Here is a 22,351-nt window from a genome sequence, read left to right as displayed (position 1 = left end):
TATACAACTGCAACACAACAGTGGGCGGGGTCCATGAGCCAACTCAAGGTTGTTGACTGATTTACCACTGTTTTAAGCCAAACAGAATCTAGTATCTGAACATGTGACCACAAAAAGTGGTAGAATTAATTTTTTCACACAGCAACTTTGTTTTGATAACAGATATAACAAAACTAAAAAAAAATAAAAATAAATTATCATTATCTTTATTATTGTGACCATTCTCATCCCATATCTCTCTCTTTTCTCCTCTCCAACTCTCTCTTTCCTATTCTCTCTCTACTGTGCAGAGTCTGTGAACAGGCGAGAGAGGGACCCTGTCTGCCCCACTGTCCAGCGACACCATGAGCTGGAGCTTCCTCACGCGGCTGCTGGAGGAGATCCACAACCACTCCACCTTCGTGGGGAAGCTGTGGCTCACTGTGCTCATCGTCTTCCGCATCGTCCTCACTGCCGTCGGAGGGGAGTCCATCTACTACGACGAGCAGAGCAAGTTCGTCTGTAACTCGGGCCAGCCGGGCTGCGAGAACGTGTGCTATGACGACTTCGCCCCTCTCTCCCATGTCCGCTTCTGGGTCTTCCAGATCATCCTGGTGGCCATGCCTTCTCTCATGTACATGGGGTACGCCATCAACAAGATCGCTCGGCTGGATGAAGCCAAAGGGGGGGGAGGCACCGCTGTTCCGGTACGAACAGGAGGAGGGGGCTACACACACAGGAAACCCAGGAAGATGTGCTTCGGAGCACGGCAGCACAGGGGCATCGAGGAAACGGAGGACGACCAGGAAGACGACCCCATGATCTACGAGGTGCCTGAGATAGAGCCTCCCCGACGGCCACGAGATCCACTGCAACCCACACCCAGGCCCAGAATCCGCCATGATGGGCGCAAGCGCATTCGAGACGAGGGACTGATGCGTATCTATGTTCTGCAGCTAGTGACGCGTACGGTGCTGGAGGCCGGGTTCCTGGCTGGCCAGTACTTGCTTTACGGGTTCAGTGTCACACCTATATTCGTATGCTCGAAGAATCCCTGCCCACATAGCGTGGACTGCTTCGTGTCACGCCCCACCGAGAAGACCATCTTCCTGCGCATCATGTACGGTGTCACCATCCTCTGCCTCACCCTCAACGTGTGGGAGATGCTCCACCTGGGTATCGGCTCCATCTGCGACATATTACGCCGCCGCCGGTGTCCACCTCAGGAGGACGAGTACCAGTTAGGCTTGTTGGGCGCCAACGGTGGTGTAGAGGGTTCTGTCGGGGTGCCGGGCACCGAGGTGAGTCCAGGAGGAGGGGTGGTGGGAGATGGGGGTGCCGATTATGTTGGCTACCCATTCTGGAACACCCCGTCAGCACCGCCCGGCTACAACATCGTGGTGAAGCCGGAGCAGATACCCTACACAGATCTAAGCAACGCGAAGATGGCGTGCAAGCAGAACCGAGCGAACATTGCCCAAGAAGAGCAGCAGCAGTTTGGCAGCAATGAAGATAACTTCCCCACCGGAGGGGAGGCCCGCGTGGCCCTGAACAAAGACATGATCCAACAAGCTCACGAGCAACTGGAAGCTGCCATCCAGGCCTACAGTCAACAGCACTGCGAGGAAGAGCAGCTAGCGGACAACCAGGATGACAAGCCCCAGAGCAACATCATCCAGGCCCAGCCGGAGTCGCAGCACACGGAGGAACAGCCTCACACAGAGACCCAGCCTCACAAGGAGCGCAAACATCGCCACAAACACGGGAAAGGAGGCAGCAGTGGAGGGGGCAGCAGTAGCAACAGCAGCAGCAGGTCAGGCGAGGGCAAGCTCTCTGTATGGATTTAAACCCTACTTCATAACTACCGGGACAACCGCAGAACATTACAGAAGAGCGTTTTTTATTTAAATAGTACGACAGTGCCTTAAGAATCCTGCAAGCTGGAGAAGATGTTTGTGCACTACGGTGTGTAATGCCTGAGTTATACGCATACGTTGCACGCAGGTGTTGCACACTGAAAATAGCAGCTCTACAAGCTCATAATGCGTCGCTGGCACGCAGCTAAACTTTGTGATACAGCAGTTGACAATTGGTTTAGTCTGGGCTATAACTGTCTAACTTGAAACACCACAGCAACACAAACTATATTAGGCAACAGTCTTTTACATGTTGTGTGTCCCTTGAGTCCCACCTCTGTTGTCTTCCCATAGATCTACACTGAGGGAAAATTAAAGATTGATAATTGAGTTCCGTTCAGAAGGTTCCCAGCTTTGACTTAGCTAATTCTCCCTCCTGTCTCTCTGCAAAGATGCTGAATTAAAAATCCACTGGCATCATAGTTACAGGATATCATAATGCAACAAAATCACAATGGCATGTTGTCACAACACAACACAACACACACACGCACGCACGCACGCACGCACGCACGCATGCACAGACACACACATGCAAAATACAATGCGGACATCACAATTGTCCGGCAGGCTAAAACAATGACTTCATAGTGGAGCATCATGACCATGCAATAAAATTGCCACGTCATAATGCAGTGATAGCTCCTAAAGCAATGACTTTATGTAATGCAATGACAACTTCTATTACCTTCCCCAAAGGTTCCAATCTGCTGTTTCCTGTAAGTCTCCTTGCTCTATGTCTCTTCACTCTCCAAGGTCAATGCTGTTTTGTGTGTCTGTTATAATGTTTAGTGTGGATTATGTCAATATAATGTAAATCAGCTGCTACTCAGGAACTAATGAGTAGGGCACATCAGCAAAGAACCAGGTTGGCAATCAAAAACAGTTTTTCCTTACAGAAGCACTCACTCTCTTCTAGAGTTAATAGGGTGCATTGGTTGTTTTACTTTTTACTCTGACTCACTCCATATCTTCATGTTTTATACAAGGATTCTCAATCAACTGTGCTCCATCTACCTTGTAGTTGACTGCCCCCTGGTGGCAACTTGTTCTGAGGCTTGTTCTGTCAAGGAGTAGTGATCAGGAGTCAATGCTACTGGCATCCAGAAACACCTACCTAGCTATGGTATTACTTTTCCAGCCATTGGCCTTGTGTCTTTAAGTCTTCCCAACAAAAAATAATATTGCACAAGGCCATAATGGAAGTGGCACACTCATTTCTAATGAAAAAGCCATTACTAACAACATTACTATGCTGGATTACTTTATCCATTTGTAGTGTTGAGAGTGCACATACAGGTCCATTATTTGGTTACTTTTGTACACTCTCAGAGTTAACACTCATGCTTTTACAGTGTAGTGAGACCAAACACTGTTTGTTGTGATATAAGGGTCGGTGCCAAGATATTTTGCTAGGCTGTTATGAAGCCTGGTGTTTTGTAGCTTTGGAATACTGTGGCCATACTACTCCTGAAAAAAGAAAAAGGAAAATGCCTATAGTGAGACCAATCCTTTTTGTAAGAGACAAATGTTTTTTGTATTATGTGTTTAGTTTTTGGGGGGAGTAAAGCCTTTGAATTAGGTTACATTTTTATGTTGAAACCAAAAGCATTTTTTTATTAACTTTTTTTCCCAATATGTTTTTTGTAAAAAACTAAGATTTATAAATATTGTGTTTTTTTTATTTGCCTTCCAATTGTAAAAATGATAAATATAACATAGTTTATTTTTTTATGAAATGTAGAGTAGACTACTTTGAATTCATGATGAAAAAAAAAAAAAAAAAGCCAGATACTCCATGTATCGTATGTTGGTATTTAATGTATTGTATTTAAACATACGTCAGGCTCGAGTTTCTAATAAACTGTGTGAATCCATTTCCAACATTTTTACTGTGATGTGATGAAGATCTGTGTGGACAGAGTAACTGGCTACTAGCTAATTATGCCTGATTTATAATTAATTAGCCGATCTACAAGCCCACACCTCATCACATTGCTGTGAGCTTGTAGATCTTCTATTTTCGGTGTGGGTCACCGATGTATAACTACGTATAAATGAACCTTGACTTGGAAAAGGAGATATACAATTTCAGTACATTATTCAACATGTTCCCAGCTGTGCCCAACAGATCTTTCTACAGTAATCAAATTCTGATAACCCATCTATTTTAAGTCAACTGATTGGGGGAAAGAGAATCAGACATGTCTGAACTCTCTGTCTGATCTGTAATTGTACAAAATAATCATCTACTGATTGAAGTATGAAGTATGATTAAGTATAAATTAGATTATTTTTTATCTACTGACCCGGCACCACTTGCCAGCAGGATAAGACAGTCAATAGCAGACAGACATAAATCACCAGACATACTCCTCCTGTCAGCTTCTCTCCAAGCCATGACCGACATTGACTCAGATCCCAGTATGCCACAGGTGATTTATACTTAAAGCTTGCCAGTGTCAGTCATTCGCACTCTAAGGCAATCTTTTTTGATGAACTATTACTGTTTGGAGCTATGAAGCATGGGACAGTATACTGAACAACTGTCTGCATTGCCCACTGGTGCCAAATTGGGGTGAAAAGTGAATACGATTTGAAGGGCTCTTGGGCAGCTATAGTGTTCCTCAAAAATAGCATGGTTTATGAGTATTTTTGTTCAACTAATCTTGAACCCAGTATGTCATGTTGTCAAGGGGTCGAGACCGCATGGGTTCCCTGATGGAGCCCTGGATAGAAAGCAAGGGCCACCACTGACTGGACAGCTGGTTCTGTGGGGCTCTAGCCAAAACACACAGGGATGACCTCTGAGTTGAGGGGGCATTTGGTGGACGAGGAAGAGGAGAAAGAGGAGGAGGAAGTGAATTTAGATCAGAAGTCAAAAACACCATCTGTTCAACATCTGACAGCCTGGCAGCATGGTCCACTCCTTACCTTAGCCTACCTCTGCATCTCAATTACACGGTGTGGTTTAGATTTGTGTGTTTTGGGGGAATTAGGCAATTTAGGGATATTATTCAAGTAAACATAACCTACCATACAATTTTGGTCAAAATCATGTTATTCTTTTCAGAAGAAGTTCCAGATTACAGCTTTAATGGCAACGGAATGGTCTAAAGGCTCTATTAACCTTCAGTGTGGAAGCAATTCTTTGACAAATCTGACATATTGCATTCAGAGAATGACTACCGGCGGACGGCGATAACGCTAAGAAAATAAATAAAGAAAACTCTTTCTCTGTTCTGATTTTTATCAGGTGAGGTCTTATGTATTGGGTCTGTTCATCAGGGATCCCACCATGTCCACCCTCAGCATGTGTCTGTTGATATGTAAAAGTATGTAATTGTTCAAAATAAGATACTTTGGGTGTTGTTTTTCCCTACTGTACATGTTTCTTAAAGTCACCCAGTTGGGCATTTGATAATAAACAAAGTGGTTCTATAGACCATATCCACACAGCGGCCATTTTTCAGAGCAAAATTGGCTGCCGTGTGAATACAGTTGACACAAACTCTGTTCCGATAGCCTACATATATTTGTTTTTTTCTAAGCCTTTTGTAAAGAAAAAGAAATGTGTTTCTTTGAGTGCCATTCTGGTATCTCCAGCAATGTACAATTGTTTTTCCATTTTTGGAAACATTTTTTCTTTTTTTCAAGTTTGATGAATACATTTGAGATGCATGTTAAAAGACCTATTTTACTATAAAATAAATTGGAAATACATATTCCAAAAGAAAAGGCTTATTTGTGTCTGTAATTTCGATATGGGCATCCATGGCATAAAAAAAGGGAACAAAAACACTTCCGTATCCTGAAATGTTGTGGTTTTGGCGTGGCATTATGTTTGTGTGTGTGTGTGTGTGTGTGTGTGTGTGTGTGTGTGTGTGTGTGTGTGTGCGCGTGTGCGTGCATGTGTGCATGTGAGGGAGAAACTTCTCTTTGATTTTGATTGGGGGAGAGTAGGAATCTTTGGAGTCCTATCAGGGAAATTAGACTCGCATAAAGTTGATGTTGTGTCACCAGCAGGAACAATACAGCAGACTGAAGACACATGTCACTCCTGCTCATGTCATCTTGTTTGGCACTTTGGCAGTTCATTTGGTGACAGCTGAACTTCAGATTGTGATGAGAGAACACGTGAGCCTCTGAGGCTTGAGTGCAGTACCGACTCCTCATGACAAGAAATTACTTTTCTTTTTAGCCCTGCAGGTGGCAGGAGGAATCTAGTGACGGTCCATCTGTCTTTCCAACCCTTTGGTCCCAAGACTCCCAAACAACATCTTGAAAAATACTGGCTGGACAGCATAGCATTTTCTATGCACCTTCATGCTCCCTGGACAAAGACCCATAATGATTTTGATTTGAGTGACGCCATGGCTCCAATTAAGCTAAATTACTTTTAGAATTGTACAACATTTTAGGAGTAAGACAGGCATTTAAAAAATGTGTGGAAATGGAAAATAATCATTCTCTCAGTGGGGTTTCCCAATTGGTGCTGTCTCTCTCTCTCTTCATTAGAGTTTAAACAGCTGAACTGCCCAGAGAGACCAGAGTGTAAAAATGGAAATATTTCAGTGTGCTTTTGTGATTGCCTGAAATAAGAAGAAAAGAAAAGCTCCCTGGAGAGATTGTCCAGTGGGAGTAAACAGAGTCATGCAGCTGGATGTATGAAGTGGAATCTCCAGTACTTGTGGAATAGCAACCTTTGATCCTCTGTGAAAAATAAACTAAACATTCCATCCTAGTAAATGCTTATACTTAATTGACCAGAGTCCCCCAGGGGTCTACTAGACCCTCTTAATTCTCCACCTCCACTGCACTCAATGTCTTCTCCGAAAATAACAGATCTAAATGCTCACAACGCATTGCATTACAATGCGTTGTGAGCTTGTAGATCTGCTATTTTCACCAAAAGTCCCCAGAACAGGGACTCAAGTGGTCTAATTGCCAGTATGACCCACTCAGACATTAGATGCAATATTGGAGATGGAGTCGGGGGGGAGCAGGACAAATTTGAGTGGCTGGTGGTTTTTGGAGGCTATTTTGAGATTTATAATCTAAATAACAGCATGTGTTACTAGACCTTCTACGGGTGACATTTACGAGAAGTGCCGACACGCAAACATTGTAACTTTCACATTTGAACAAGACTTAATTGAGTGGAAGATGCAGTATCTAGAAATCACCCAGGTGGGGACTGGTCAGACCAAGGTGAATGTAGTAGATTAGATGCCGTAAAGACTTAGTTATAACCCAGAAGAAAGAGAAAAGGAATACAAATAATGACATCATGTCTCACATAAATTACATCATACTATATGGTGCTCACCCCAGCCTCTGAAAGGATTTATAGTACTCATAAAAATCACACCCATGTGAACTGAGCGGTGGTTTACCCACCTCATAGATCATGTGTACCGTTTTTTGTGACATTTGAAGAAAATATGTAGGAAAAGGAGCAAAAAGTGTGTTTTGGAGAAAATTCAAGATGGCGGAAAATCTATCCTGGCGCAAATGGGCGTGGCCTATATGGGGAGATGCGACCCAAGGAATCCAGGGAAAAAAGAATTTTAATTTTCCGATCTACGGTTCAAGAGTTACGGGGCAAAACGTAAAGTGGGCCGTTATAGCGCCACCATGAGGCCGAGTGATGTAATTATTTTTCGATTCATTCTTAAAATCATTATGAATCTCCTCTCCGAGGTTTGAAACTGTAGCTCCTATGGTTTACGAGAGAAAAATACTTGAAAGTGATTTCTTGCATTGTCCCATTATAAGTCAATGGGGACAATTAAGCGTCGTTTTTTGCCGATTGCGTCGGCATGGTAAGGCGGATCGGAACGAAAGGTAATAGCACACCATTCCTGGCCGAGCCGCACATTTTGATGTATATATTGCGCGAGTGGCGTAAATGGTGCGGCACTAGTTACACGCCGAAGTTTAGGCTACATACACGGACGGAGACAGACAGACCCACACACACGGCCACGTATAGGAGCGTTGTGACCACCGCTCAAAAAAAGCCATAGTCTGCTATGAGAAGATATTAAGAAAAAGTCCAGAAACAGGCAAACAGGCACTGAAAACATTGGTAAGAAATATCACACTTATCATGGGCTAGTTAGATGCTTTGGTTCTCCCATGACCAACCGTCTCAAGAGACAATCAGAGCGATGATAAATATGTATTCACTTAATTCCCAATATTATTGGCACCTTTTTATTCACAGATAAAATTTACAGACATTCGCATGATTTCAAAGTTGGCTCAACAAAGCTGTCATGGAAATCCATGACCAAGAAAACGGATAGGTTCATCTTGTGTACCAACATTATTACAATATGGCAAAACATTTGCAAAAAAAAAAAAAAAAAAACGTTTGTAAGACAGTTTAATGCAATATTGTCAGTTGCATTGATTTGAGATCCTCTCTGTCTTCATATTAGCATTACCAGAGGTAACTCGTTCAAAAGGCAGTACGGTCAGCAGCAGCTTTCACCACTTACAGTAAGTGGTCAGATGAGTGGGAGTGTTGTGTTCTGGCTTGGATCAGTAGAACTAGTATACTGTAAGTTCCTATTTATTGATATCAAAGTGATATATGCCATGACATTTTTTTTTCTCCATTAACCCATTTAGGCCTAGAATTATTGAATGCTTTAACCAGTGAAAAATAGCAGATATACAAGCTCACAGTGCGGCACCGAGTGCCGCGCTGTGAGCTTGTAGATCTGCTATTTTTGAAAAAGTCGTGAAAATGTGTGCAAATCTTTGAATATATATATTTTCAAAGCGAACGTTTGTAACTCACATTTTGCTTCTGGGTGGTCCCTGGAACTAGATATTTTGAGATGGGGGTCCGTGGCCAAATACATATCATTTTGGGGGTCCTTCACATGAAAAGGTTTGAGAACCACTGACATAGTAGTCTCTCAAGAACAGACTAGCTGAGCTCCAGTTAAGTGAAAAGGACATTTTCTTTGACGATGGATGGCCAGATTGCTGACATAGAAAAATAGGTTGTTCAAAAAATCTTAGAAGGATTCAAAAGACACTTATAGAATCGGGTCAAAATTCTAATTTTCACGATTTTTCAAAAATAGCAGATCTACAAGCTCGCAGCGCGGCACTCGGTGCCGCGCTGTGAGCTTGTATATCTGCTATTTTTCAATAGTTAAATCATAAAATAATGATACACAAAATGTGTACCCATTCTGAAAGGGGTAAAACACTGATTTTATATTATCAATAAAATCAGTGTGTTTTGCCTATTATTTGGGGGCCGACTTGCAATGAATGGACCCTGGCCCACATGCTGGGAATCGCTGATCTATCCTATTGCAATAACATTTGTGCACCGTCAAAGTTACAGTTACAGCATGTTCCATGGGTAAACCGCTCACCATGGTAACATTTTACGACGAGGGACTTCCAGGAAATGGTTACGAGCGTCACCACTTGTGTTTCTTTCTGTGGCCTCTCTGTTTAGACTTTGGCTCGAAGCCGAACTTGGGGTCCTCTCGCTCTGTAGCCAACAACCCAGTGTTGGGTCCCAGAGACTCCTTTGAGGTCCTGTTGTGCAGGGTGGAGAACAAAACCCCTGCAGGGAGACTGAGACCTGGGGATGAGGTCCAGTTCATCTCTGTGCTATATCCAGGACTGGCAAATGACAAGGGGTGAGAGAGAGTACACACCAGCTTACGTAACATTAAGGTGTCAGCCAGCATAGCCTACCCTAGGCGACATTCAAACACATTTCTCTTTAACATTCTGCAAACCGTTGGTCAGAGTGTACTGTGTACCACAATCTGTGGTGAAATGCATTCACAGAAGTGCCAGATGTCATATCACCCACACTTAAGATTTTTCACTCAAGATTGTTTCGTTTTTCCCCAGAAAATACAATCATTTTGAGCTAAAGCCTTCATGTTTCAGTTGATTAAGGTCATTCATATTATCATTCACATAAGGCTCAAGGCACAATGCAGCCCTGCAGATCTACACCAAATATCTCTGATGTATGAAATGGCTTTCCAGTTAGGACAAAACAAATCTGCCTCCAGACACCAGCTGGAATGATCACGATAATAAATACAACTGCAGACACACAATCATAACACTATGATTGTCATATGTGTGTACATATGACATACTATGTATGTCATATGTTCAGTTTGTGTCTTTATGATTGTAGCATTTCGGTCCCAGTGCAAATAATGTTGGTTGCTGAAAGGCCTGCTCAGCATTAGGTCCCCACGACCTTTAATATGACCTGGGGAATATAAGCCCAAATGGGCACTATCACTGCATTCTGCTTAGATCCACATCTGTGCCACAGATGCATCAGACCTAGCACTTAGGCGTTGTGAGTGACCGATTAAGACTTCTGGGTGACGATTAGAGAGAAGGCACTATGCACCCTTTGCGTGCGTCATGGCTGTGGGCTTGTCTCCGCGTAGCAGAGCCTACCTGGGGTCTGGCATGCATTCTCCCAGGTGTATCCTGAGCACGCCCTGGCTGTGCAGCCTCAACAAGTGGTCAAATTCTGCAGGCATGGCATGGACTGTCTTCTTACTTTGCCTGTCATCATAATAGTGATTGGTGAGGGGATGGTGTCCATGTGGGTGCTGGTTGAAGGGCCAGAATCCATACAAATGTACGTTGGCACAGAGTTCCAGTGCCAAACTAGCCATGATTATGCCAGTGCTCAGCCGTATTGTCCTCAGACCTTGGGAGCGCCAAAAGCGGGCCAGATTCTGGAGGTACTCTGGATTGAAGAAGACAGGGCGGGTGGGGCTTTCAAAGTCTTGTATTGTATACAGGGCCCGTAAGGACACAGGTGTATTATGGCCATAAGAGAAGGCAGGCAGGAGCATCAGCGAGTCACCGTATCTGCGTAGACTCTCCACAAAGGGACGTCGGCGCTCCAGTAGACCTCCAAACCTGACAAATATACAGGGAAGCGAGATGTTAGAAGTATAGCTCAAGGCTGCTGTGTTGGTATCTGGTTCCACCTATCGATACACTTACTTCTCTAGGAGGATGCTTGGGTTTGCCGTCACAAGGTTAGTCTTGTTGCCCACATGTTTCTCATAGCCATCTTCCAAAGGAGGAAGGTTGCATCTAAAATAGAGAATGGAGCAAAGAAAAATAAGTACATTTGACAGAGGGGGGGTAGAATGAATGCTATTCTTTTGCTGTATTGACAGTGATCTTGTATGGAAATAGTTCCCCACCTGATAACAAACTGAGCAGAATCTATCATCTCCCCACAACTGCTGTTGGCCAGGATTCCTCCGTTCCCAACAACAGCGCACGTGTCCCATGTTTTATTTGTAAAGGGGTGCTCCTGAAATCAAAACCAACAGCCACTGTTATAAAATGTTACACACACACACACACACACACACACACACACACACACACACACACACACACACACACACACACACACACACACACACACAGCTGAACTGATATGGCCTGTTAAGTGTGATGGAGGAGGAAGGTCAAGCCTTGGCCTGGGAATGATATCTATAATAATAACTATATATCCTAACTAAACACCCAGAGGTCCCAATAGTCATTGCATAAGAATGGTGTAGAATTTGTTATAGGCCTATCGTGTGTTAGTGTAAGCAATGGTGGAGTAAGTTACGCAGAGAATAGGAAATTCTAAGGTGCAGCTCCTAGGGGTATAGCTCAATGGTAGAGCATTTGACTGCAGACTTCAAAGAGGTCAAATCTTTTTGATGGTCATTTGTATTTAGCCCTGTGTGGATATACAAAAGTTACAGTTTGAGATAATAATGTGTTTTCCCAACAAACCTAGATTCAAAAGGTATCCATTTCAACCCAAACTAAATATGAGACACAGCAGCCAATGACACCAATGGTTACAGGAGAGTTCAGACTCAGAGCGCACTCTCTTCTCTACCTCTGCCTGCCCAGTCATCCGGGGGATACTAAAGGCCCAGAGGTGGCACAGCAATTAAGGTTACCGAGTTACAGGTAAAGATTAAGGAAAATGTACGATTGTGTACAGCAATACAAGGCAAAAATAAAAACAAGAAGCATCAACAATACAGAACATCGGTATACGGAAGTCACGAAAACAAATAAGCTGTCCATTACAGTCATAAGTGTCTCTCCGTATCTCGTCATAAAACAAATAATAATAATTATCAGTGCAATGCCAATAAATCAAAATTACTGTCAGATGAGAATGGAAAAGTCGGCTCACTGTTAAATCATGAAATCCATCTTAAATCTTTAAAAATATATATATTGTTTTACAATGAATACGTCTTATTTATGCCATGAGAAAAGAAGTCCAGGAACTGAGTGTATAGAGGTTATGCGTGTGCATAATCATCATACCCGGAAGTTATGCGGGGACGCCTACTGGTAAAAACTACTTTCTGGCTGTGACAGCACATAGATCCAAACGGAAAGGTCCTATCTGAAACAACGATACTCACTTTGCCATTCATTTTATGCATGCGCAAGCCCTCTGTAGTTATTAGTATGTTAGTGATAGATTACAGATTACAGACAGTGGTGTGGTGGATTATACGATTGTATCGACTGAATATCCACTTCTTTTTCAGTAGGCATTGCATATACTCACTTCTAGTGTGTTGTCACAAATTAACATATTCAATACATATTGATTCTGAATATTTGATCTCATTACTCATTTGCCACACAATTGATACCATGGTAGGTAATTCACGGTAGCTTTCACCTGTGACTCATCTTTCCAGTGGATAAGTGAAGGAAACAAACTACATTTTTCTCACTCTGCAGCCACGTACGCACGCACGTACGAGCACACGCACGCACACACGCACGCGCACACACACACACACACGCACGCACGCACGCGCGCACGCACGCGCGCACGCACGCACGCACGCACGCACGCGCGCACGCACGCACGCACGCACGCGCGCACGCACGCACACACACACACACTACTGCCCACATGTAGCACTCAGCTCTTCTCACTTAACCAGTTTAGTTTGCTCCATTTGCAAATGTCAGCGTGCTAAAGATGGCAAGTGCCATGCAAATGGTTTTGAGTGACACATTTAAAGCACACTAGTCAAGTCAAATGATTTTGCTTCCTCTTTCCATCTCTCCCTAGCAGGTTTGTTTCAGAGCAGCCACAAAAGGAAACATTTCATATTTGAGGCAAAGTAACAAGGACGGCTGCTAACATAACAACATAGCACATGTGTATAATGATGATGATTCTATACCTCGTCAACACTTTCTGGCAAAATTGAGACCACAGGCCCGGATGGCTAGGGTAGCGGTCCAGGCACCTAGCCTGACAGCGTGTCGCGGGTTCGATCATTGCTGTGTGTCACTCCCCTTGTATCTCTCCCCATTTCCTGTCAGTCTGTAATCTGGCAATAAAGGCAAAAGCCCCCCAGAATATCTCAGCCTTTAAGGACAAAACAGTCAAAACATAACAACAGTTTTGTCAGTGTGTCGAATAGCATGTGACACACATACTCTCATACACATACTCTCAGTGGTAGAGCATTTGACTCTGGATCAAAAGGACCTCAGTTCAAAATTAAAATGGAGTGACTTCATTATTAGCTTATTTTATTTATTTATTTGCTTACCAGGGACAGTGCATGTCAGTTTTCACATCCATGTGAATGAGCCAGAGTAAGCTAAACGCAAATAATCTGTAGTACCTGAGCAGGCGGTCAAAAGTGGTGATATAACTATCCATTCAAAAACAGACATATCAATACAGTGCAAGACAAGTAAACAAAGTACAGGAGACAGAACAATTACAGTAAAAACTACACCAGCCACAAATAACTGATAATTACCCATGATTACAAGTTTGGTTTGCTTTAAGCCATCTCTTATAGTTGAATGTGAAAGTCAAATAGTTGGTGGTCTCTCTTACTTCGCTCGGTAGGGAGACTATTCCAGAAATGGGAGGCTCTAACAGAGAAGACTATGTCTGAATGGTACAGTGCAGTACCAGCTCTTGATGCTCTGCCACCACTTGTAGCCAGGGATGAGTTGGAAGGAGCAGATGCCTCCAAAAACAAATCTCTACTCTTTAATTAGTCCCCCACGTGAACCACATCACCAAAACAGCCTTATTCTACCCTAGGAACATTGCCCGTCTCTTAGAGGTGTGCATTGGCACCGCCCTCACCATTCAATTCGATTATGTTTCACCAGGTAACGATTCGATTCGTTCGATTCGTTCCTACAATATGCATCGCGATGCTTCACACTTTTCTATATTACCGCACAACATGGCAAAACTACTCAGTCAATACAAGCAGTAAGATATATTGAACAACAACATATGACACGGGATCAGGACTCAACCCTGTAACACGCTGTCAGACCGGATAACCAGCCGAGGTGCCTGGACCACTACGCCAGTGGCCACTAGGTTTTTGGTTGCTTTTCCTTCTAATCTTATTTGCTTTTTTGTTTTGTTTTTGTTTTTGTTTTGTTTTTTTGAAAAGTTGAATAGAGTTTATTTTAAAGATGGTAACTAACTAGGGGTGATTACCTAATGAGATTGCGTGACCACATACTCCCACATTCAGACCTTGTAGCAACAGGTTACCAGTTCTGTCATTGATTGATTGATTGAAGAATTTATTAGAAGTTTGCAATAGAAAAAAGTACAGTTTCATGACAGTACAAATCACTGGTACAAGGTCAACTAAAAGGAGATCCTAGAAAGCCGAGGCTTATTTCCACAGGAACCACACTTTAAGTATCTCATATAACATTGAAAGACAGACGGATAGAACATAGTACTTTATCTAGGATAATATCAGTTTCAAAAGCATAACATCAAATACAAAAGGCAGAATACAAAGAAAAAGGGGGGGGGGGGAGCATGGGGGCTTAGTCTATTTACAAGTCACGGGTAGCTGCTGTCTGAAGGTGACTTTTCATACCAATTTTGAAGGAGGCTAGGGATTTGCTCTCCTTTAGGGCTTGTGGAAGGGCGTTCCACATGTTGATGGTATAGCAGGAGAACGAGTTAGCGCCTTGTTTAGTGTTAAATCTACGCTGATGATGATTAGTGGAGCTGCCTCTGGTGTTATGATCGTGAACATCCTTGACCTTTAAGTAGTTTGTCAGGTACATGGGAATCTTGGAGGTGTAGTGTATCTTGTACACCAGGCCCATTGCAAGATGCTGTACTCTGTCAGCTACTTTGAGCCACCCCACGCTTTCGTGGTGGTGCTCGGTAAGGTGGGTCAGAGGAGGGAGACCAAGCACAACCCTAATTAGTTTGTTTTGGGCTGTTTGGAGCTTTAGCTTTAAGGCAGCTGGGGCGTCGCGATACCAGACAAGGACTCCGTAATCAATGAGGGGCCCAATAAGAGCACCTCCTAGTGTCTTTCGGGATTTAATATTGATCAGTGGGGCAACTCTTTGCAAGAAGCGAATTCGTTGACCAGTCTTCGCTTTGACTGGCAGTTATGCCAGGATGAAACTCATTGTCTACCCTATGATAATAGAGTCAAGCCCCTAGCAGGGACCACTCTTAGTCTATACATTTATGGAAGGTTGATTATTATTGCTTAAACATGTAACTTTATAATATTGTGGCGCATAATATGCTATTATGTTAAAAAGTTACATGGTGCTGCTTTAAGAGGCCCCAGCATAATAATCTATAGTGCTAGACCCCTACGGTCTGTTTTACAAACCAGTATTGTATTGCACATGGATTATTAACTATTATCATATTGATTGTGCTTTCATGTTATGGCAGGAAACTGATTACAAAAAATAAGTTAAGTGACCAAGTTACGGAAATGGTAGTTTATCATCAACTTAATTTTGAAATTTGTGGACCAGAAGATCATATCTCACTGTTCTCACACTAAGTGCACGTGTGCGTGCATGTATTTCCACTATGCACAAACAAGAAAATATGTGGAAGGAAGCATGGCTGGTACTGTATAAATAGTGCAGCATATGTGTTACAAATATTCAGATGTATTTAAAAAAACTTACTAAACTATTTGTGACAATTAGAACTGTGCAGACTAGACGCAGTGTGTTTTTCCTGCAATTTAGGCCCTGTTATAATCCTGTTGTATTGCATTCTTTAATATGTTGAAACACCTTCACCTATATCCTACTTAAAGTCCCATTCCCACTGGGCCAGATAAACAGATAAAGAATATCTGTCTCCATTCCATAAACAGATAAAAAATATCTGTCTCCATTCAAGTGGTATCCACTTGAATGGAGACATATTTTTTATCTGTTCTTTGGCGCTATGGGAATGGGCCTTAAGGCCCTTTCCCACTGGCGTGATAACGATAAAAAATATCCTTTTCAATTGAAGTGGATGGTAGCGTCCACACCACAATGATAAAGCCGTCATTATTGATGATACCAAACTGCTAAGTGTATCCTAAGAGGAAGTTGTTTTAGAGTTTGTGGAAGTTGTTTTAGAGTTTGTGGTATCAGAGTGTGTAGAGCCTGGTCTGAAAATGGTGTCGTATCTGTGACCGAGCTGCGTCTCCAGGCCAGAATGTTTTGGATTCAGGTTACATGAGACAGTACTGCTATAACTCTCAGGTGCTCTTAAAATCAAGCATACAATATACGGTTATGGTACAGTACAACAGTACATTATTATTATTATTTTTTTTTTACACAGAATCAAATCATTTCATGGTCATGATTCAACAGGAGGCTGGATGGCTTGGTTCCAGGCTTAAATTAATTTATATAGATATTTTCTGAAATCTCGGGTTAGGGGTTAAAATGAAAACGCCACTGCTATGCCCTACTGTCATAATCACTGTAGTTGTCACTGTGATTCTGATACTGTGACATTATGTTGTATTTATTGTTAGTATTGTAATAATTTCTACATAAACTGGTATTAATTGTAAATGTAATATGTGTAAGCTTATAGATCTTTTATAAATAATGTGTATAAGTAATGTGTACAGATATTAGGGGCTAGAGACAGTTTCAACAAGGAGTTTAAAGTTTACAACACAACATACGCACGTGCACGCACACAGGGCGTGTGTGCGCGCGCACACACACACACACACACACACACACACACACACACACACACACACACACACACACACACACACACACACACACACACACACACAGACTGTTGCAGAACATCAACGTGGGAATTATGTCTTTGGTAAACAGCTGAGGTCTCCATGGCTGCCTTTCAGGAAAAAGTAAAACAAAAATAACTCTGCCATGTGCTGCAGCGAGAGGGCATAGCTCAGTGGTACAGCATATGACTGCAGATGAAGTACGTAGTAGCTACTTTAAATCTGGATGACTTTTGTGTTTACGCATCGCATGATCAAGGTTTAGATATCCTGTTATACTGTATGGTTGTAGTTCATGAAAAAAACGACAGGTAACATGTATGCACTGTTCTCCACATATTCTTGGGCCGTTTCCCCACATGTCAAGTGGTTTAATACACACACAAATTTGGGCTGTATTTTGATTGTCTTAAGTACCAGCCTTATGCCTTAACTTAAAGGCCTGCCCATACTGTCCCCGACCCGTCTGAGAGTTCCGACTTGGTGACGTGCAGCTTTACGAACTCTAATTTGGGGTAATGCTTTTCAGAAGATGCGAGTGATGTCATTTTGTAGTTGAACCGGACCTTTCCGATGAAAGGTTTGGTGGTTGGAGGCAGTATGGACACTGGACAGGCCTTTAAGTTAAGGCATAAGAGCTGGTAGTGGTAATTAAGACAATCAAAATAGAGCCCAAAATGTTTAGATATTATGAACCCTATTCATGAACCATGAACAGGGTTCAGAATCCTATTCTGAAAAAAGAAATCTAAGATATTTGGTATAGAGGGGAAAAAAGAGAGGGCTTATTATAGACCCCTGGGGGACTCCGGTCAACAAATATAGGGTTTAAGTGGTTATTAAGTTATGGTATACAGGTTTGTTAAAAGGATCCCTGGCTTTTTTTTTGCAAATGCATTCTATAAAAGGGATAGATCACACATGGTTTTATGACATCAACTTGCGACGGGCATTTCCCCTATTGAGTGAAAGATTAGCTATTTCTAGAAGAAATATAATATTTAAGGTGTTTTTAATTTTACGTTGTAGTTATAGAGGACAATTATAATGTATTAAGGCATATTTGATGGCATGTATCATGTATTTAAGCATTTAAGTCAAACTTTAAAGTGGTTACTGTTTAATGTGAAGTATGGGCTAAAACAGTTGGTGGGTATTAATGCATGGAAAAAGAGTCCTAAAAGTAGGGCTACTTCTCTGTACTGAAAATGTTTCAAACTTGAAACAATGTTACAAATCAAATCCATGGTGTTCACCGCTTGAATCTGAGGTACCCTTAATGTGGCTCTCCACCAAACAGACAACTTCAGACTCGTTCAGAGACTACTGACAGGCAGTCGAATGAAGTCGGTTGGAAGATGTGGGGGAAAAGTTGCTGAATGCACCTGTGCTGTGAGCCAACACCGATGGACGGCTACTATGTCTATGGTGCCATTTCTTTTTTTTTTTTCTTCTTCTTTTTTACTTTGAGATAAAAGAACCCTCCAGATTTTTTGCTGTGCAGAAAAAAACTAACCCACAAACCTTTGTGAAAGTGTTGAAGATTTCTGGAGACACCTGGAGTGTTCTTCTTTTCTCTCCATCATACACGAGCTTCGATCCCAACGGAGTATTGGACTTGGTAACGATGGCCTTGGTGAGTCCATGGCACCTGCTGTTCAGTAGAGATCTAGAGAACGACAAACCATTGGTTAACCAGGGTTCCCCGGGGATCTTTACTTGTTCCCCTGTTTTGTTTTGTTTTGTTTTCATTCTACACCTAATCTTTTCGGCCAATATACCATTTCACAACGTGTTGCAACGTGACGCATTGTGAGCGTGTAGATTTTAGCTATTTTTGCGGAATGTTGGCCTACTTTCACAGATTGTTCACCTATTATGACATGCCCAGAATAGGGCGCTACAGGGTTCATGTGGTTAAACTGCTACAGAACAAAAACAAAGTACATTATATAGGGGAATCAAACAACATGTTTGTGTGTGTGTGTGTGTGTGTGTGTGTGTGTGTGTGTGTGTGTGTGTGTGTGTGTGTGTGTGTGTGTGTGTGTCAAGTGTCAAGAAACAGAACATGCCAGACGGATGTGGCTGGGTGTTTCACCACATGAGCGTCTGCATGGCACTGCATGCATAAGTGATATGCTTACTTCCATGTTGGTGGAAGTCGGCTTTAAATGTTGTTGTTTTTTAGTCACCTGAACTTTTTGACATTGTCCTCCTGCTTCCTCCAGACCTGAGAGTAGCGCTCTACTGCTTTTTCGATGATGTCTCCCCTGTGAGACACACAACACACACACACACACACACACACACACACACACACACACACACACACACACACACACACACACACACACACACACACACACACACACACACACACACACACAGAATACAAATTCACAGTTAGTGGTTTAAATTGATATCAAATGATAGATATAGGGTTAGGGTTAGAATTCCAATGATTGTTTGCTCTCACTTGCAGTCTTTACATGGTTCAGAGGGTTTGACCCCGTGGTGTCTCTGGGCATGATTAAAATGAGGTCCCACATTGCTGTGAAGGGAAACAGAAAAGATGAAAGGGACAATTATGTGAGTAAAATATGGAAAACAGAAAGGAAAGGCAAATGTTAGCTATGCAATAACCTAATTGGCTCTGACTCAGACCAGGTTCTCAGTTCTCATTTCCCATGTTGTCTGAGACTGCATCTGTTTTTCACATTGACAGAGACCTTTCCCCCATCCACTTTGGTTAAGTTTCACATTCACATCCTTAATCTATAGTTTTAGGGGGTGATCATTAATCCAAGACGTAACATGGATGCCAACAGAACTGAAGCCAATTTTTACATCTACTACTCTAATGAAAACCAACCAACCATTGGCCATTGTAGCCTATATTGTTTAACATACTAGCCTATTGCCTATTACATAAGGCATTAAACAGAAGAACCATAGGCCTACTGTATGTTGTATGTAGGCCTATGTAGGCCTAGCCAGCTTGTGAATATTTGTGAGAGTTTGTGAATGTACCACTAGACAGATAATTACCAGAGTCTAAAGTTCTGTCCAAAAAGACATTTAAACCGGCTTGTTCTAGCTGACAGACAGGAAACACTGTAACATACACACGTTGTCAGGAGGAGTTGCAGCGAAGCCTACAACAAGTATATGGATGAGGCGGGTAAGGCGAGTAGCCTGTACAACTAAACATCCTGTTCCTACTCTTGACATCGTTTTGTTGCTGTCAACAGGATACTGTCAGATAGATTACAACCTATCTAACCTACAATAGTAGCCTACACTCAAAGATTCCCGACGTCACTGGACGAACTTTCCGACAGGTGAAGGAAGAAAGCCTGGTATATAAGTGTGTGGTGGAGTGTTGGGGCTTTTAGCGCGAGTTTATGAAGTGAAGTGACGGTTAAAATTCCAATTAAACGCTAATTATCCGTTGTCAACTTGCCTCTATGGTCTACATAAAAATGTGCTGTTAACTATCTGAAAGCCTAAAATATAGCCTAACGTAGGCCCTAGTTACTGTATAGGCTAGTTCACTTTTGTATAGGCTAATTTCGCGGTCAACTATTGTAAATATAATTATGTTTAGCAGGTGGAGGAACACTTGTCTCCCTTTTCCTTTTTTCCCCTTTTTTTTGTGTGCTACTGCTTGCTCCTACATCTGGCTTTGTCTGTTTATAGGCTAAGAAGCTTACAACATATAGGCCTACATAATCCAACACATGGCTCATTGGCCAAGCTTCACAGGATGCTTGCTTAATGAAATTAACTCATTAATAAAAGCACCCCTCATTTCACACTGGGTCTGATTTTTTTGGAACATAGACCAATATAGATAAACTAATCATATCACCGCTATAAAAATCTAACCGTGATGCCATCCCATTTTACAGTAGGCTATATTTAAAAAAGTATAGAACATGTCATATTTGGGGATTTCCTATGTCTACGCACAAGGACACACACACACACACACACACACACACACACACTCACACACACACTCTCTCACACACTCTCTCACACACACAAACACACACACACACACACACACACACACACACTCTCTCACTTGGCCCCGGGCTCCAGACAGTGCACACTAAAAAACCTAGGTCCTCAACATAATTTATTTGAAGTCTATTTGGAGGTTTGTAATAGGGAAGATCTTGAAGTTAGAAAACCTCTTGTTGTTTGAGACAAGTTCAACATACATGCATGCCTGTTCCTCCTTTACCATGAATTGTAGTTTTCCCTCCCTGTTTGCCCCAGATATGCATCCTGCCCTGCCATACCTGCCATACCAGGTTACTTGGAAATCGGAGAGCAGCGGGGGTGTGACTCACCTGTCATTGAACACGTACCAGACGAGAGCGGTCAACACGGTCCCCAAGATGAGGAGGGTAAGCATCAAGGAGAAAAGCAGCTTCAAGAGCAGTGCCTTCATACCTCTCAGTCGACTTCCTCTGCCCCCTCTCCCTTGTCAGCGCTTTACCCAAGGCTCCTCAGCACTTGGTGTTTTACCTTTGTTTATGTCTCTCCTACAGTTCCCTGCTGTTCTTTTCTTCCCTTGTACCTTTCCTCCCCTCCTCCGTGGCTCTTTCTCCTGGGTCGGACTTCACTCTTTCACAATGTGTTAATCTTTCTGCCTCAACACGCTCCCTTTGTTTTCTTTTTCTCTTCCTCTCACTGGCTGCTCTCTCTCTCTCTAAATGTCTCTTGTATAAATAAAAACAGTCTCCTTTCTGTTATCAGGCTATCATAACGTGGTGGTGTTGCTCAAGCAAGCAAGCTGTCCTCTTTCTTATGTACACCACTAGTTTTCTTTTTCTCCCCTATGTATGTTTGTCCGTCCCGATCAACAGTTTGGAGTCCGTCCTTCTTTCTCTTACATCTTCATTTAATCCAATCGATGTGTCTCCTGTCCTCCCATCTTCTATGCTCTGTCTATCCTTTCTCTCTCTCTCTCTCTCTTTCCCAGTTGTTCATTCAGACTAAGTACAGTCCTACTTTGCCCCGTTGTCCCAAAGCTAAAGCTGTTGCTCCATTCTACATTCTCCTCCCCCTAGCTCAGCCTCTACCCACTCACCCCACCCTCTTTCATCTAACCTCCGCCCACAGCCCAAGCCCCTCTCCCCTTTACACAAAAAGAAGCCAGTAACATGAGTGGTGCCCAGTACTAAATTAGCCCATGGTCTTTCTCTTGACTTTAGCGTGTGTGTGTGTGTGTGTCTGTGTGTGTGTGTGTGTGTGTGTGTGTGTGTGTGTGTGTGTGTGTGTGTGTGTGAGAGAGAGAGAGTGTGCGTGTTTGAGTGTGTGCGTACG

At 42.7% G+C, this 22,351-nt stretch overlaps 2 protein-coding genes across 2 annotated transcripts; one reads left to right on the top strand and one right to left on the bottom strand.

Annotated features, from left to right (window-relative positions):
* Positions 1 to 344: 344 nt before the first annotated feature.
* Positions 345 to 1,826, top strand: gjc1 (gap junction protein gamma 1; the record flags this gene model as incomplete). The annotated part of the gene is made up of 1 exon (XM_080724712.1): positions 345 to 1,826. One exon carries the CDS (start codon positions 345 to 347, stop codon positions 1,824 to 1,826), a length of 1,482 nt encoding a protein of 493 aa, XP_080580838.1.
* Positions 1,827 to 10,360: 8,534 nt separating this feature from the next.
* Positions 10,361 to 21,473, bottom strand: st8sia6 (ST8 alpha-N-acetyl-neuraminide alpha-2,8-sialyltransferase 6; the record flags this gene model as incomplete). The annotated part of the gene is made up of 7 exons (XM_080724276.1): positions 10,361 to 10,838; positions 10,926 to 11,018; positions 11,132 to 11,244; positions 18,536 to 18,680; positions 19,204 to 19,281; positions 19,488 to 19,562; positions 21,373 to 21,473. 7 exons carry the CDS (start codon positions 21,471 to 21,473, stop codon positions 10,361 to 10,363), a joined length of 1,083 nt encoding a protein of 360 aa, XP_080580402.1.
* Positions 21,474 to 22,351: the final 878 nt, after the last annotated feature.

This window comes from Nannobrachium achirus (genome assembly GCF_963921795.1).
Source record: "Nannobrachium achirus genome assembly, chromosome: 4".
Classification (NCBI taxonomy): domain Eukaryota; kingdom Metazoa; phylum Chordata; class Actinopteri; order Myctophiformes; family Myctophidae; genus Nannobrachium; species Nannobrachium achirus.
The sequence above is the reverse complement of the archived record's forward strand: the minus strand, read 5'-3'. Positions and strand labels throughout refer to the sequence as shown.